At 45.9% G+C, this 16413-nt stretch overlaps 4 protein-coding genes across 9 annotated transcripts; 2 read left to right on the top strand and 2 right to left on the bottom strand.

Annotated features, from left to right (window-relative positions):
- The first annotated feature begins 3 nt into the window (after positions 1-3).
- On the top strand, positions 4-2361 carry LOC105702389 (abnormal spindle-like microcephaly-associated protein homolog). Of its 4 annotated transcripts, none has more exons than XM_012429914.1 (3): positions 4-154; positions 483-1254; positions 1385-2361. In XM_012429914.1, exons 1-2 carry the CDS (start codon positions 140-142, stop codon positions 891-893), a joined length of 426 nt encoding a protein of 141 aa, XP_012285337.1. In that variant the 5' UTR covers positions 4-139; the 3' UTR covers positions 894-1254; positions 1385-2361. The 4 variants fall into 4 exon arrangements, with proteins under 4 accessions (XP_012285337.1, XP_023289738.1, XP_012285336.1 ...); XM_023433970.1 differs by having other exon boundaries at positions 135-267; XM_012429913.1 differs by having other exon boundaries at positions 135-267; positions 483-1258.
- A 129-nt stretch (positions 2362-2490) lies between these two features.
- On the bottom strand, positions 2491-11196 carry LOC105702391 (neuroparsin-A). Of its 3 annotated transcripts, none has more exons than XM_012429919.1 (4): positions 11023-11196; positions 4680-4746; positions 4407-4521; positions 2491-4078 (listed from the first exon to the last, which is right to left on the bottom strand). In XM_012429919.1, exons 2-4 carry the CDS (start codon positions 4730-4732, stop codon positions 3887-3889), a joined length of 360 nt encoding a protein of 119 aa, XP_012285342.1. In that variant the 5' UTR covers positions 4733-4746; positions 11023-11196; the 3' UTR covers positions 2491-3886. The 3 variants fall into 3 exon arrangements, with proteins under 3 accessions (XP_012285342.1, XP_012285341.1, XP_012285340.1); XM_012429918.1 differs by lacking the exon at positions 11023-11196 and adding an exon at positions 4858-6677; XM_012429917.1 differs by lacking the exon at positions 11023-11196 and adding an exon at positions 5440-6677.
- Positions 8534-14947, top strand: LOC105702382 (ERAD-associated E3 ubiquitin-protein ligase HRD1B). The gene is made up of 4 exons (XM_012429906.2): positions 8534-8682; positions 9903-10174; positions 12964-13375; positions 13571-14947. Exons 2-4 carry the CDS (start codon positions 9925-9927, stop codon positions 14064-14066), a joined length of 1158 nt encoding a protein of 385 aa, XP_012285329.1. The 5' UTR covers positions 8534-8682; positions 9903-9924; the 3' UTR covers positions 14067-14947.
- Positions 14948-15088: 141 nt separating this feature from the next.
- Positions 15089-16386, bottom strand: LOC105702385 (39S ribosomal protein L40, mitochondrial). The gene is made up of 5 exons (XM_012429909.1): positions 16134-16386; positions 15917-16000; positions 15670-15840; positions 15356-15554; positions 15089-15299 (listed from the first exon to the last, which is right to left on the bottom strand). The coding sequence occupies exons 1-5, from the start codon at positions 16166-16168 to the stop codon at positions 15177-15179; spliced, it is 612 nt and encodes a 203-aa protein (XP_012285332.1). The 5' UTR covers positions 16169-16386; the 3' UTR covers positions 15089-15176.
- Positions 16387-16413: the final 27 nt, after the last annotated feature.

The raw sequence follows: 16413 nt of genomic DNA, 5'->3' as shown, positions 1-16413 counted from the left end.
ATACCACGCCTGCGCACAAAGTTCTCCTCGGCATACACTCCGCGCGCCGCGCAACTGTTGCTTCAGTTTCACGCAACGCGCCGTGCTAGGAGAACGTCGAAGAGGCGATAAACCCGCCGAATGCGATCGAGGGACTGATATGCAAAGGCTCGAGGTAATTACTATGAGCTGGCTTTCGTAAAACCTCGGTGCTCCTAAATATTGCCGATGAAAAATGAAGATTTAGCAAAGTTTATCCAACTCCGCGATGGTATCAACGTTCTACCGGTAATAAGAGACGTAACATATTTGTGCGCTAATTGAGTAAGCATTTTTAAATTGGCATGTTCGAATTAATTATTTTTTTAATTATCGAAATATTTCTTCCGTTCGATAAATTAATTTTCTCGGCGCAACGATGGACGTTTTATTGGGTTATCGCCTCCGCCCTTCGCATACGGCGTGGAACGGACAAATTGTTAATCGGTGCTCGTCTCGCTCAGTTGCTAGGATCGAACCGGAAACCTCAACCCGACCTGGAAGCGCGGATGCCGGAGAAGCTGGCGGAGGAGGGACCGATGAATGAATCTCCACGAGACGAGATGAAGGCCAACGCGGCTGCTGCGAAGATTCAGGCTGGTTTTCGAGGATATCGAGTGCGCAAGCAGCTGAAGGAGTCGAAGAAACCTACCGACCAGGATCTAGGGTCTCAAAAGTCGGAGAGTCCTCGCTCTCTGAAGCGCCAGGACACGAGGACATCCTTGGAGGAGAAATCGGCGACCAAAATTCAAGCCGGGATCCGCGGCTTCCTGGTGAGGAAGAGGCAACAAAACGCCCAGGCTGCCGCCACGAGGATTCAGGCTGGATTCCGCGGATTTCTCACCAGGAAACTTCTCAAGCAAAACGGACAGTGACTTGAAATCGAGTTTTCGGTGTCACGAGATTCCATTAACGGAATCCGTTCACCTGGTTATCGAAGGACTGACGAATCGGTTCGGTCGATGCGTCTGCGCGGCCACGATGGTCCAGCGAGACCGCCAATGTTAAGTGTAGAAATTGGAATACCGTGTCTTCGCCAGCTTGTATCGTTGTATCGATGAAATCTAAGTAGGAATTTTCATTGACCGCCCGGCAGGCAAGGCGACCTTCATCGAAAATCTATCGCAAATGACGAAATCGTGGCGATGATCATCGTGGAACCTAGATCGAAACGTGGAGTGTACATAGAAATCTGGTCGTAGAAACAATCGTCGAGTTTTGGAAACGTCCAAATGTGTAGGTATTGTTAAATCGGAATGATCCCGATAAAAACTTTCATAACACGTTAAGACTCGGGCGAATCGTTTAGGCGTCGACTTTACGGACTCCTAAGGATGACTAAAAATTGCAAACGCTTGTCTTTTAGCTTGTCGCCAAGAACGCTGCGTAGATGCACGTCGAAGCGAACAGCATTGACCCAGTTAGAACGCATTGGGCAAGCCTTTCCTGGGTTTCATCGTCTGCCAGTTCGGCCATCTCTTCGGCGACAGGATGCGGAACGTCACGGAAAGACCGGATCGATCACGGTCCATTCTTCGAACCTACGTGACGTTTACGGACATCTCGTGCACGTGCCTTCAAACCGCAAGAGGAACGTGGAGACAACCTGGAATTTAACCAAAGACCGCCTCACCGCAGGTACTATCTCCAACGAGTATTCTATTCGTAACGAAATTGCGAAAATATTCTACTAGCAACGGAATGGCAAAAAACAACTCTATTCGAAAAAAATCGGCGAACACGTGCTCGCCAGAATTTTCAAGTCGAAGAGTTCCCGACGTACCGGATGGAGTGCAAGACGATGCAACAAGTGCATTATACTAGGAAAGAATTTACTGAGGAATTAATTAGTCCATTCGTCGGATCGCCGATCCAGCGTAAGTTGAGAAGGGTGGAAGGAAATCCCCTAGGTAGAGCTTGCGATAGATCTCGCGGTCGAAATTTCAGAGAAAGAGGCTGCCTTCTAGTGGAAAGCGACATTCCTAGGATAAGGGCGCGATCGGACCTCGGGGCAATCGGCTTGCAGTCAGGACCGAGCCTTAATCGGAATGCATCTCGAGATCGCGCTCGTTGCTTGCGTTTCTATTTTTCTAACGTTTCCTTTGCCGCTTCTTAACCTTCCACAGATTTAAGGGAGAGTGAAAGTGCCGATTCTTTACGTAACTATTAGACGGAGGAAGATGTAACCGTACATTAAAGGAAAGGTACACGCGTGAACGTGGCGGTAAACGGACATATATCTACATAGATGGACTTTGGTTAAACATTCTCCATCAATTTGTACATACTTTTGTATCATACGTAAGGTGTAATCTAAATAAACCACATACATGTATCCGTTAATCTGTGCAACTGGATGGGTTTCGAGTGACTTGGACATAATATATGTAAATAGTGTTCTGAACCCATTTCTCGGTTCGAGGCATGGTCCTTAACGAGGGGCTATCACTCGAGAATCTGTGATAACGATTTCCTTCCTTGAAAACCTATTGCCGTTGATATCGTACGATAAAAAAAAATGCGATTCGGTAACAAGGGACGGTCGGCCTTAAAATTGTGGCAACGATTAGGTGATTTCCTGAGGGCATAACCCTTCGCTCCCCAAAATTGACCGGTCTTGAAATCTGAACGTTCAAATACGTCGTTTGAGCAATCGCACTTGCGGGTATTTCAGTTTCTTGGCGCGGCACGGTGTCTTTTGTCAAGTAAAACTATTCAAACCTTGTTCCAGATTTGTCGGATGCTCGGCCATTATCAACTGCTGATTGCGTAAACTATCGAGTACTAATTTAAATTCCAGCGAGTGGGTAACAACGCTAAACGCGCGCACTGCAATTCCGATCGAGCTAAAAGGAATCCTTTATCCGAGCTTGTTCATTAAATTGCTCGATAGCAGCACCGGGCGATTTAAAGGCAAACGAATCATTTGTTAGTCGGCCAACTCGAGAAGATGCATCGCTATAAACGAATTTTAATATCGTTATCCTCTTGGAATCGGGGCGGGGGATTAATCGAAGATTTTTTTAAGGATCCACTGTTCTTATCTCAAGATTTATTTCTTTCGATTGATCGGCATGGGTCACACAATAGCGCATCGTGAATACTTAAACGAAAAACGGTCGCACGACTATCGCCTGGCCGAGAGATCTTTCAAGCGTCGATAAAAAATGCATACTGGTTGACTAGGACTTAAACATGCTAATCACAAGGGAGGAAGTACACGGGACGTTAAAAGGACCCTCTGGTCCGCGGAATACTGAATCGTCTACGTCTAATACATCGCAGATTCTCGCAATTACAGGCTATGTCTACCTCCTGATCTTCCCCACCGACAACGAGACGGCGAATCATCTCAATTCGACTCCACAAATTCAGTGTTAAAAGATTCCAAGGATACCCAAGAACATGTCTCGAGGAAAGGTCAACCTCGAACCAACATCGAGCAAACGTAAAATTCACTCGTCCCTATATTAACCAGAATTCTGATTTTCAGCCCATCGAATTTGCGGTTTCTACGTCGAGTCGTATCAAATAAAATAAAAAAAAAATAAAAACCGGAACTTCCCTCGCTTACCTCGCACTACACACTCAGCCTCCGATTGCTCGTGATTTGGAGAGGAAATTAAGGTTACGCGATTTAATGGGTAGAAAAATGAAAGGGGGGGAAACGATGCGACTCACAGCCAAACACGCGGAGTGCTCGAAGCGACTTAACTAACGAATAATTTACCTAGCGGCGGTAATATAAAAAGGAAAATAATATGAGCGACTTAGGGTCACAATTATTTGATCGGCTACCTAGTGAGATCTCTTCATGGAATGGAATAAATAGGAATGCAGGCGCGGAGTCGACTTGCGTCTCTTCAGTTTACTTGAAGGCGAGTCGATTCAGGAAATCCATGTGTCGGGACTCGAGGCTCTGATGAGGCAGGCAAGTCATGTTCGTGAAGCACACCAGAGAGTCGATGCTGCATCCGGCGCATCTGTTGCAGCTGCAGATCAGTCCGTCCCCGCAGATGCCCCAGGAGTTGCTGGGCCCCCCGCAGACTTCTCCTGGACCCTGCGATCGAGAGGATCGTCGTTATCGAGAAACATCTCGCGGATATCGTCTCCTCAGGTACGCGCGAAATCGACTCGATGGAGCCGATTGAATTCGTGATAAAAATTTTTCTGAGAGAGGAGCCCCTCGTTTTGAACTCTAGAACGACCAAGGTGTCGGAAAGAAGAGAGCTACTCTTAGCTTCTCTCTCGTCGCCAACCACGTGGGCACTCGTTCACGTTTAGCTTGATCTCGCGTTGTCTGCGAAATGTCTTCGCGTTCGATAAGATACGTCAATTTAATCGAATAAAAATCACAACCCTTTTCAGTTAAAGCCCTTGGAGCTCACCTTCCGACATTCCGAGATGCCGCAGAGGGCGGACTTGGTAACGCCGAATTCGCATTTGTCGCACTCGTCGCCGCAACCCTCGCACACTGGTCTTCGTGCAGGATGAGCGGAACACCTGTTCGATAGATGAGACAACGATTATTATTGTATTGCCTCTACCCTGAGAAAATAAGTCGATTGACTCGAAGAGATATGCATCGCTACGACGAAATGTCATTTAATCTTTAGAAATTATTCACAAGGGCGTTTTATAGTAATTCGTTACGCACTTACAGAATATTCCCGGCGATCAGGGCGAGCACGTAAACGGTCACTATGGCCTGCATCTCGTTCAGCGAATCTGCAAGCAAAATCATTATTCGGCGCGCCCAGTTTCGCGAAAATTTTTATAGACATTTTGACGGATTGACTTTGGGATTAAGTAATTGTTACAACTAATTTCCATTATTACCGAAACTATCATCGACTGGAGAATAGAATCTCGACTGTCGTCCTGAACATTATCTTGCGATTTTCTCCGTTGAGGTCTCTCGGGATCCGAAAATTTTCCCGACCCGGACAACGCTTTCCCAGAGTTTTCCTCAGTTTACTACGGATTCATCTGTTTACTCCTCGATTGATGTGCCGGGACGTAACGAATAACAAAGCGTGCCAGTCTGCAGCGATTATCTCGTTCTGCACTTCAAACCGGATCATCGCACTTCACTCTTTACCCAACGACGGGGATTGAGATTTATGGTAAATTTATTTAGTTTTATATCAACCCCAGTTCGGGTATCGAATCGAAGGTCTCGATTTTGAACCGATAATACGATTTATTCCGATTGAGCTGGAACTACTTTCGCGTCGTCCTAAATTCGCATAAATATGTAAACACTGTACCCAGTGCCGGATTCACAAATCTCCCCTCGGTACCCACTCGTTAGGCTTTCTGTTTGATCCTAGACGTTGCGAGTTTCTTTAGTCGGAAGTCCCCCTTGGAGATCTTCGACTCATTCGATTGGGAAAATTCCAATTCGTGGGAGATACTCACGCTATCGGAGGACTCGGAGATCCCAGGGGCTTCTCGTTCGGCAAATGTCGAGGGAAGCCCTGGGGACGTCCATGGACGTCGGGAGGAGGGTCCTCGGATTCGGTCCCGGATCGAGATCTCGAAAACACTGTTCTCGATGTCCGAAAATACCGCGATGGCTTCGGAAGCGATCAGCTCTCGATCGAATACCGGACTACCGCCGAATGGACCAAAACGGTGTTCACCATCTCGAGGCTAGTCCCCACTCTGCGAACGGTTAATGAGTTCTCGCACTCCGGGGCAAAGACTACCAAGGGTTTATCGTTCCCAGAAGAGTTGAGGCCGCCATTGTCGCAAATTTCCACGGTGTCGTTTTAGTACCTCCGGCCTAACGTGGAACCACGTGGTCGTAATCTCGAGACCAAGCTGAAAATTTCACCAGTTTCTGCCCCCGAAGCTTCGGCTCTTCGCAACTTTCGACATTTCGCCTTCTCCGCGACTCCCTTGGATTTTAACATTTTTTTTTAGAGCTTCTTGTTCCAAATTTGAATTTGGGGGAGCCCCCACGAGTCGGCTGATAAACACGGGAAGAACGATTTGAGCCTCGTTAGACAGTCAGTCTGCTACTTTATCTCGGTCGGGTTGAATCCGGTGGAATGGCGGGCGTCCTATATTTACGAATCGGCGTGCTCGTGATTTCTGCGTGCCCTGGGTCACCGAGCCGATCGGCGACGATTACTTGCTTTTCGAGAAAAAGAAGAAAAAAACTGGCGCCGAGTATTTAGAGAGCCGCGATAACCTGGAGTGTCGCGAGTCACTTCGACAAACAATTTCCGAGTTCAAGACTCGTGCTTCGAGTTTCCCTCTCGAGTCGTGAAGGTACCTATTTGCCGAATATTAAGAATTACCCCAGTCAAAATGATTTCCGTCCCATCCGATCGAATCCGTGTCTTTCGAAATTCTCAAAGGATGCGATTCCCCCGGAAATGATTCGCGTAACAAAACCGAGAGAGATCGACGTCGATGGGTGGCCAGCTACGATCGATGCACTAATTAAGCGTTTATTTTCATTGTCGCTTTATAAGGCGCCTCCGACCGGCTAATCACCAAAACAGAGACAAACATAATTCGATTAACCGCTTCCAGTCGAGCCACTTATCTCTCGACTTATCCGCGTTTACCGAACGATTGACACGGATCCGCACGTGGCTGGAGGCGATTACATAAACGTCAAATATTGGTAACGATTCGACCCAGCGCTTCCCTCCGATGCTCAAAAAGAACTGCGTATTCGAGGGATGCAACTCGAGAGAGTAGATAACAAAGTTGCAATGATTTAACCCTTCCATCGCGGAGAACTCTGATGTAGAGGAGGAATCATATCACCGAATTAGAACCTCCGTAATCACGTGTTAAAGTTTAAAATTATTCGGCGCACTCAGTTTGGAGAAAAGTTTTATAAATATTTCGACGTTTTGATATATATAGAATGACCTTAAATGCGACCCGTAAGGATTATCCTCTAAATTGAAACTTCTCACTTTCGCAAACTCGAGATTAGAGAAACGATGTCGCTCGAATTTATAAATAGCGCGTGAAAAAAAATTCTTACGCGTCGTTTGAAATCTTTCTGAGAGATAATTTGTCATTTTCTCCCAGGAATTGCTGATATTTCTTGTGCATTTTATTCGGATGCGGTTATTCTCGGTGTTACAAGAGGTATACGAAAGTAACGAAAGCGAAGTCGAACGTCGTCGACGAGTCGTTGGTTTCGTCTTGCAGGCTTCGGTATTCGGCTTACGTTTGATCGTAAACCCTCGAATGGATTATGAACCGAAGGGAGAAATAGTAACCATGGAAGAGAAGACTGAGCGAAAACCGTAAACATTTTCGATTTGTTTTAGCACGACTCCGACGACGATTTCACCGCGCGTTAAAAACGGAAGGGGTCAAAGGAGAGGAACGTGTCGCAGCTGAAAGGCTTGTCGGTCATTCATAAACCTGTCGTTCCATTAAGGAACTCCATTGTCTGCAACGATAATTAATTCCCGGGGTGGAGGACAATGCCCACAGAAATGAGCTAAAATATTTTGACGAATTTTTCCCGGCGAATTTGGCGGACAGAAGGAGTTATTAATTATTTCAAAAGGGTTCGGACGATGTCGGAGGACGCTTTCAATTTTCCTTAATGCTTTCGGAATTATTTTGTACTAGTTTACTCTCACGGACGAGAATCTCGTGCTCGCGGAGATACGCGGCTCGAATTGGCGACGATTTCGGCGGTACATGAAAACAAAGATGTCGCAAAAGCCGGAGTTAGTGTCTCCTGAGACGAACACTAGAAATCAATCGAAAAACAAGCCCAAAGTCCAGCCGGTGCTGCGTGTCCTCGGAGTTAAACGCGACTCCGTGGAAGGCGTATCTTCTGCGGGAGAGAAAAAAAAAGAGAGAGATATACGAAAACGGAAGCAGAGAAGAGAGGCACCCAGCTTTTCCAACGTAGAAAACAGGAAAATTCTCGTGACTGTGATCGAAACACAATATCGGAAATCTCCCTCCGAGCTACGGTCTCCGAAGAGGGACGATAAGAAGCATCGTTTCTCCCTGGAGACGAACGAGTTGGGTCTGGTGCACCTTTTGCACATTTTGCACTCTTGCAAGACCGAGATAAATTCCTCGCAGAGCATCTTTTACTCCGAAACGAAGCTTTACTCCGCAATAACCAAACTACGCATTACTTCGAGCACGGCGAAGTACGCGGCTGTGATTCGAGCCTGCCTTCATTGAATCCATTTAAATATAACCGGAGTAAGACATAGATCCGATGACCGAGTTCCGGCGAAAAACGATGACCCACGCTCTAAAGAAAAGGGGACGATCGTCTCATTCTTTGGCACGGCTTTTGGAGTCCCATTGAGGGGGAGAGGAAGTGAATGAAACGCCTCTCAGCAGGATGTGTCGCGTATTTCCTGCTCGTCACGTGGCTCCGAGAAAACGCAAAACAAGCTTTTCGCGAGCATCCAGGAGCATCGCGCCTCGGGTTTCTAAGAATAGCTGAAGATTTGCGTAGCTGGCCTGCGAACGACGCTTTCTCTCTAGCAAGCCACGATTTCAGTGTCGCACCAGGTCCCAACCGTTTCGGACGCGAGTTCCTCGTGCTGGGAGACCGAGAAAATTCAGAAGAAAGGCAGAACGAGAGTGACAAAGTTACGCAAAAGGGGAAACCGAAGGAAGCGATCGATCCGCCATCGACTCTAAAAAGAGGTAATCACCCCCAATCTTCGATAAATAACGCGAGACGGAATTTAAAAAAATATCTCACGTTGATTCTAGCAATTTTCATGGGACTGTCATCCAAGTGGGAATTTTTTATCCATTAACCAGTCAGCTGTTGCGACCTCTTTGAAAAGTGTACCTTCATGACGAGTATACTTGTCAAAAACAGCTGATCGGTTAACCGGGTCACCTTATTTTAAAAATCCCGTCCCGATACTACTTCGTGGTTAGTATGAATATGGACGAAACTCCGAAATTCGCCCTAAAAATGTGGTTATTCCTTGATGCACGAAAACGAGACAGGAGAATTCTTAAAATTGTCTCTACGAGACCTCTCGATTCTTGTTTACGCGGAAAACTCGGAGTCCACTGGTTGCCAATCAGTTTCTTGGACTTGTTTGCCCGCGAAACTGCGCGTGAAAAATCCCCTTGACAAGTATTGCCCATCGATCTCGCGTATATTTTCACTTCGCAGCCGTTTCTCGATGGAGTGTCGAGATATAAAATGGAAAAGCCCGCGCCGCGTCGCCGCGACCCCCGTGTCTCACTGTCATGGCGGCGGGAGCTCTTTATTTTTTACGCTTCGTTCTTTATTATTTATTCGATGTTTTCCGCGGCTCTCGCGTACAAAGGTTGTTTACATCGATGCCCGGCGCCAAAACCAAGGCGACGTGGCCAAAAATATTATCGCCGGACCGATATAGAAGCAACGTATCCTAGATATAGGATCGCAGGCCCGCTCGTGATGTTTACGACGACCAAGCCGACTTTCGTTCCCGCGGATGTGAAATAAAGAAACGCCGACATTAGCCGCGGTCTTGACCTTCCCGACCGGAATACAAGCCGGGAAGTAATCAACGTTTTAGTACTTCCCTCGCGAAGCAAAGGCGAAAACGATTTCGGTGGGCGCGAAGACGCGTCGTCGGATCGACGTCGTTTGTTTTCCTATCCGGAGATTCTGTTGACCCGGGGAAACGTATTCTAGGCGTGTAAAAACGTCCCTCGGGCTTTGAAACGTTAGACGCGTGTTTGCGGCATCGAGGTGATCCCCAAAACCGACGACCTCCCAGAAAATCGGAGTTCTCGCATTTCTTAAGACTTCCCTAGAGACCCCTCGCGTAGTATGAACCGAGAGCGTGACGATAAGAAGCGACCAATCAATTTGTCGAGATAGGATAGATTTGAAAACGTAATTTGAACACCTTCAGGAAGTCAGTCGGAGGGAAGAAGATGGGCATGATAACGAGAGTGAGAGGACGCGTCAGAGCGAATTCCGTAGGAGTGGACAAGGAAAGAACGGCCCAGAGCGTGTGTCTGCTGAGTGCCGTCCTGTTGCTGCCGTATTGCCCACGAGGCCCTCTTCGACTTCTTCCGTCCCCGGCACCGGCTTTATATTCCGTCCTGGTCTTGCCGGTGATTCTCAGTGCCAACTACAGATACCCCGTATCAGCCCTTAAGACTCTGGTAGAAGCTGCGAAAGGTGAGTGAAAGACAATCGACCTTTTTCGCGAACCAAGTTCGCGGTGGCCACGACAAATCGCTACCTTGAGAAAAAATTGTCATCGAACCAAAGAAATATGCGATCCAAAATAACGTAACAAATTGACGATTGCGCCGATATTTCTTCTTCATCTCGATTCTTAATTTATGGATGGTCGAGCTCGACCTTGCGGACGTTAGTCGAGATTAACAGATGTAACCAGGGCACGTGGAGGTTCTCTTCCGAAAGCGGTTCGCGTGTACGCCTATCGAACGGAGACCTCGATGAACCTTGCCGGATTTATCTCCGAGGAACCGTGACCCGTGTCACGTTGGGGGGATTGTTAAAAAGTATATTGACATCGAGTTCACGCCTTATCCCTATCGTACCTCTACGGTCGGTTTAGGTGTGCGTCCGCGACGTGTCTAGGATTTAACCACTAGTTTATTCGTACTCCTCCACGTGTCCGTAGAAAAAGAAATTCCCGATCATAACAAGAAATTTTTTTCACTATTTCTGAATTGGAGGACCGAATTAGAAAATAGATATTCTCTTTTGTAAAAGAGAACCTCTTATCTCAAAGACGGAGATTAATGGCACGAACGGTTGCAGCCGAGGAAATTATCTTTCGTATCGAGCACGTGTAGAGACTAACAATAAGTATGCCCATACTTTGATTACCGCTCGTTAAACCCCGGGAAATCGCTAATTCGGGACGTTGGACCCTTATCGAGGTCCTTTCCGATTCTCTTTCGAGGATCTGTGGGGGCTTTCAGGAGTTGCCAGTGCTTCCGGTTTCTTGAAAATCCTAGCTTTTAGGATCTCTCCGGGATAATCGAGGGACTCACCCGACAATGGGTCCTGGCTGGTCGCGGAAGTCCTGGGTCGGGCGGCGAAGGCTCAAACTCGAAACGGGAGAGATTCCCGGAGAACTTCCGCTGATTCGCGACCTTCGAAGGAGTCCTGGACCGAAAGTGTGCCCGGGATGGCATCGACGGGTGATTTTATACCCCATAGCCGATCACGAGCCTCGAAGGATCGCGCTTGCGGTGGTTGCCATGCGAATATGTCTCGCCCCTTCTACCCACCTGTCCGTCGAGCTTCGTCTTGTCTTGTTTGTCCGAGTACTCCTGACTGACATCCATTAATATGCAAATGATCGTTCGTTACGAAAAACGAAGACGATCCCGTCGGCACATCGATTTAATTATCCCCAATTGACGGCACTAAAGCGGCATGCACCTCGGCAACAAAGTTGCCGCATTATCGTAAAACGGCGTTCCGGTGGCGCGCATTTAGATCAGGGAGGGAGCCTCGATTGATCCTCTAAGGACGATTTCGAGTGATCGAGGATCCCCTCTTGCTCTTCCCTCTGGGTGATATCGCGATGGCCTCCTTTCTCTTCCGGTTTCCTTGCGAGCCTTCTACCGGAAGCTGTCCTGTTCCGGTTTTCGCTCTTCCGTTTGTTCTTTACCGCGAGACCTTGAAGACGAGGCGCAACCCCTGCTGCCTTTTTATAGGTTTAGGATCTTATGATATAGTCATTTAGGGTGTCATATATTTATAATACTTTTCGAAAAATTAAATTTCACGAGTTTCAAGACCTTCGTTGACGTTTTGATGTATGTAGCATAATTCTTTCGTAACACCTCGAGAAGAGATATCGAGTCATCTTATATTATTATTTTTTTGTCCGCCCAATGATCGATATCGCTAATGATATTCACGGGTTGATAATGATATGCGAAAAGAAAATGGTCCGGATAAGGTCAAGGGCGACTCTCATTTCATACTAATCTAAGCACTTGTCACCGCGATACTTTTCCCCCGGATCACTTCACAGCACTTACGTCCTCGATGCAGCTTTCGGTCCTTTGCAAAATCCCAGGATATAGGGTAGTTAGATAAATTATTACATGATCACTTCTTCTTAAGACGATCATCGTGGCCATGAAAAAAAAAATCATTGGCTTTCGGAAATATTTCCTTCTACTTTGACACTTTCAATTATACTCTTTATCGAGCCGGCACGAGATTGTACTTTACTTTAAACGTTACACTGGATATCATAAAAATAACCGACTTAAGGCTCTAATTAACCTTGATTATCGCAAATTGCAACATTCCCTGAAAATGAATTTCAAGTTCTCTGGCCACTTGCAGTTTGGACTCGGTCGTATCGAGAGTCGCCCAGGGTATTATTGGGGCGCCGATTCGCCGATATTTCTGAGAGTGCTTCGGTCGGTTTTCTTCGGGAACCGAAAAAGATCGGATGCCAAAGCGATGGGAACAGTTAAATGTTAATTATTCCTAGTCGATAATAGGCGTAAAAATAATAATCAAGTCGCGCCGAGGAAGGAAACGAGAGTTTAATCCGCGTTTCGTGGTAGTTAACACCGACAGATAGGCCGGCTAGAGTTAAGGGTCAACTATTGTTGCAGGGTTCTTGGGGATCTCGGCATAATCGCGATATGTATTTAGTCTACTCCAGCGAAGCCTTCGGAGCCGAAACTTCTTTTCGAGCAAAAGTCCAGTCGAGTTACGGCCACTCGAGGCTGTTTATCGGGCCTCGGAAAATTTAAAGCAGCCGCAACTGGCCGCTTCTCTTTTTCCTCGTTTAATGGCCAGTGCTCGAAGGCCGGCACTTAGATTACGGTTCTTCCTCCGAGGAATCGATACTTCTTAATTCTACAATCGCAATTAAAGACCCCGCTGAGTCCCGATTATTCGCGATTATTTATTCTATTGTCATCCCGTTGAAACCCTCATGCGAGAAACCTGATTTTTAGACGGCGCGAAGACGGCGTGGAAACCCCTGAGGAGCTTCTTGAAGAGACTCTACGCGCCCGTGGACCGCGCCGAGAATCTCATTCTGAAGATGAGGAACGTCTCCATCATGGCGAACCAAATCGTCTTCCTGACCCTGGCCGACAAAGTGCTGGTTCCCCAGCAGAGAATGACCTGCCTCTACACGCTCATGTTTTACAACGTGATAGCCTACTGCGTCAGCTACATCAAGGAGCTCATCGAGAAGGAAGACTGGTCCCCTTACGTGACCCTGACCGAGAGATCGCAGATCAAACATCTCGCGATGTCCACCACGAAGATCGTCCTCGAATGGACCAAAGCGGTCACTTTCGTCGTCACCCTAACTTTCATGTTGCTGGTCTTCGGCCTGGAGCAAGGCCTCCAAAATTACAAGTAAGCTCTCTCGTCCCTGCCAAAATAAGCGGGATATAGGTACTTTTATTACGTACCTCGGCAAAAAGATTTCATTACCTTGGGCTGTCCCGGGAGGTTTAATCAAATTTCTTACGTTTAAAGGGTCTAGCTCAAATTCATGGGACAAGGCCGAACGACTTGGTAACGTGTTGAGGTTTCTTTTTTTTTTCACAGACCATCGGCTTTTTACACCACGATCACCTGGCTCTATTACGCGGCGACGGAGAAGGTGTTCGTCGACATGTTCCCAGCGATTCTGAACTTTATGCAGCTGGAAGTTCTGGAGAACCTCGAGAGTTTGTACGCCCCCGTGATCCTGAGGTGCTTCACGATCGCTTCTTCGGCCCTCTTCTCCTTGATCCTTCTGCCAACGGCGCCGTGGAAGTTCCTCGTAATAGCGATCTACCTGAACGTCTTCCTCAGGGGGAAAGACCTCGTTCGAGACTCCGGAGCGGCCCTTAAAAAGGAACGCGAAATTCTTAGTCGCTATAGAAAAGCGACCGGCGAGGAGATCGAGAAGTTCGACGACGTCTGCGCCGTCTGCCTCTATGCCATGACGAAGGCTCGAGTGACGCCTTGTCACCATCTCTTCCATGCCGACTGTTTGAGACAGTGTCTCAAGACCAGCGACATGTGCCCCATGTGCAAAAGGGAATTGAAGTTCGACTAAACTGGGGTGTCGCTAAATGGCCGCATCGTCTTGACACTTATACCCCGAGAAGAAAAATTGGTTGATCGAAACAAATATATATTGTTGACATCAAATTATTTCGTTGATTAAACAAATTTTGTTTACTCATTCTGACACTTCTTTGAACGTATTTGATCATAGGATTTTGTTGCAGCAATGCATATTTGAATGAAAGAAATTTTTTTTCTCGGGGTACCGAGGAAAGAAATCTCAGGTTCTTCGGAACGGGCGTCCGCAAAGCTGCATCTCTTTGGAAATGCACATCGAAGTGCGATTACAGAAAAATGATCAACTCCCTATGATGGATGTTAGGGAGTATGAACGTTTCGTTATCGATGAAACGCGCGACCTCTGGAGTCGGGAAACGACTCCTAAATTATTGCATTCCGAGGATTAATTAATGAATCATTCGGATTATGCACTCGTGCGTTTCTTGGAATACGCATTTCGAAATCAATGAAACTTTGCTGTATCTCTTTCGGTATCGGTTCTGAAAAAGTGTGTTGTCATGATCGGCTTTAATTCGTCGCCGTTGAATGCATGTATTCCTATAGATTTAAGTTACTGTGATACGCAATCCTTAGTGTACAGAACATATGTGAGTTCAAGTAATTATCCGATGTATTACTCGTTCTAATCTATGTTCTGTTAATTTTTTGGCATACTACCCTGAAAAACACACCTCTTTGCTTAATACGGGAATTTATTTTAAACACACCGGGAACTTGTGCACCTTTCTCAGCATTAGACGTTGTAAATGACATAGGGTGTGTCTTATGAACATAGTTCCGCTGCTATTTTCGCTGTATGACTGGTACATTTTTCATGTGCTTGTGAATGATATAAATATTTGTATGATATTGCCAGGATCCATTTTTTACGTGATTAATGAAAACAATTAAGAACTAGTCATTCAGTTCATTCTCAGTAGCACATTTTTAAACATCGTTTTCAAGCGAATCCTAATCAGTTATCGAGTGGAGAGAAGTGGGTAAAACATCTTTCATGGAATAAAAGGACTGCAGGGCAAAATATACTAACTCACAGAGCCGTTATTAGAATAACTTCTTACATAATTTACACGAGAAGCTAACTTTCTCCATCGAACTTTTGTGTGACGTCGATGTAATCGCCATCAGGGGAATCAAAATTCTTTATCGGTGGTGTTGTTACTGGACCATTTGCAGAGTATGGTATCAGACTTAAATCGACCTGTAAAATTAATATATTAAAGTAACGTTTCATAAGATTATTCAATTAGAATTTACCTGTATTGCCTCTAAGTAAAGCTCTTCGGATTCAGCTTTAAGCTCATCCAGTGCCCTTTGTTGAGAATAGATCATATTATCGAGCATCTGCATGTTTTCCAGTGCTTCCTTAAATTTATATCTAGTCCATTCTTTTTGAAGGAAAACTCGATTTTCAAGCATCTCTTTCGAAGGTGGCGGTAATTTTCTTAATCGTTGTCTGAAATATTAATACACAATATACATAATTGAACGTTTCAGAGACAGATGTTTATGAATATTTTCAAGAGATAACGTTGCATTTCCTGTCTCTACAACATAATAAAGTAACTTACTGTCTTTCATCGATAAGCTTTATGGGAACTTCCAATTCCATAATTGGTTTCAATTGTTTGACATTTTTTTCCAATCGCCGAATTTGTTTCTCTAGCTTCTTTTTTTTTCTTTCCTCTCTTTGTCTAATAATGGCTGGATCCATTTTCTTTTTTCTCTTCATTGGCTCGGCACTAAAGACGACGAATAAGTACTTATCGCAACGTCATGAAATTGTAGTAAATTCCAAATTGCTTCGGGAACACTCACAGAAGGGCTCCTGTTACTCTAAAGTATGCGGGCAGTCCTATCGAGATGTTTCTTGTCCTCGTCATCCAAGGATACATCGATAACCTACAAAACACACCCTTTGAGCTTAAATGTAAACGCACTGAAATAATATCAAGTTTAATAATTCAGCCCTGAAATGTAGAAAAATCCATTTAAAGTAGTGATAAATTACAGGTAACAATTATTTCAGGGTTACCTTGAAAATGCAGACACTAGACCGGCATAATTCATAATTACTTGTTCGCACGACGTTTCTGTATGTTCTGTAAAATCAGAAGTAATTTACAGTGATTTACAGGATTTAAATTCTTCAAGTAATCCGACCTTGTATCAGCGATGAGTTGGGAGATTGCCAGAGATTACTCACGGGCAGGGTCTCTCGCGATCGTGGTCTGTGCTGTCCTCGGTGGACAATGCAGGCAGCTAACACACTTGCCCCTAATGGCGGTCCAAGTTAGGGATGCAACTCATCTCCC

The sequence above is a fragment of the Orussus abietinus genome, unplaced genomic scaffold, assembly GCF_000612105.2.
Source record: "Orussus abietinus isolate OABI.00-Male unplaced genomic scaffold, Oabi_2.0 scaffold17, whole genome shotgun sequence".
Classification (NCBI taxonomy): domain Eukaryota; kingdom Metazoa; phylum Arthropoda; class Insecta; order Hymenoptera; family Orussidae; genus Orussus; species Orussus abietinus.
The sequence above is the reverse complement of the archived record's forward strand: the minus strand, read 5'-3'. Positions and strand labels throughout refer to the sequence as shown.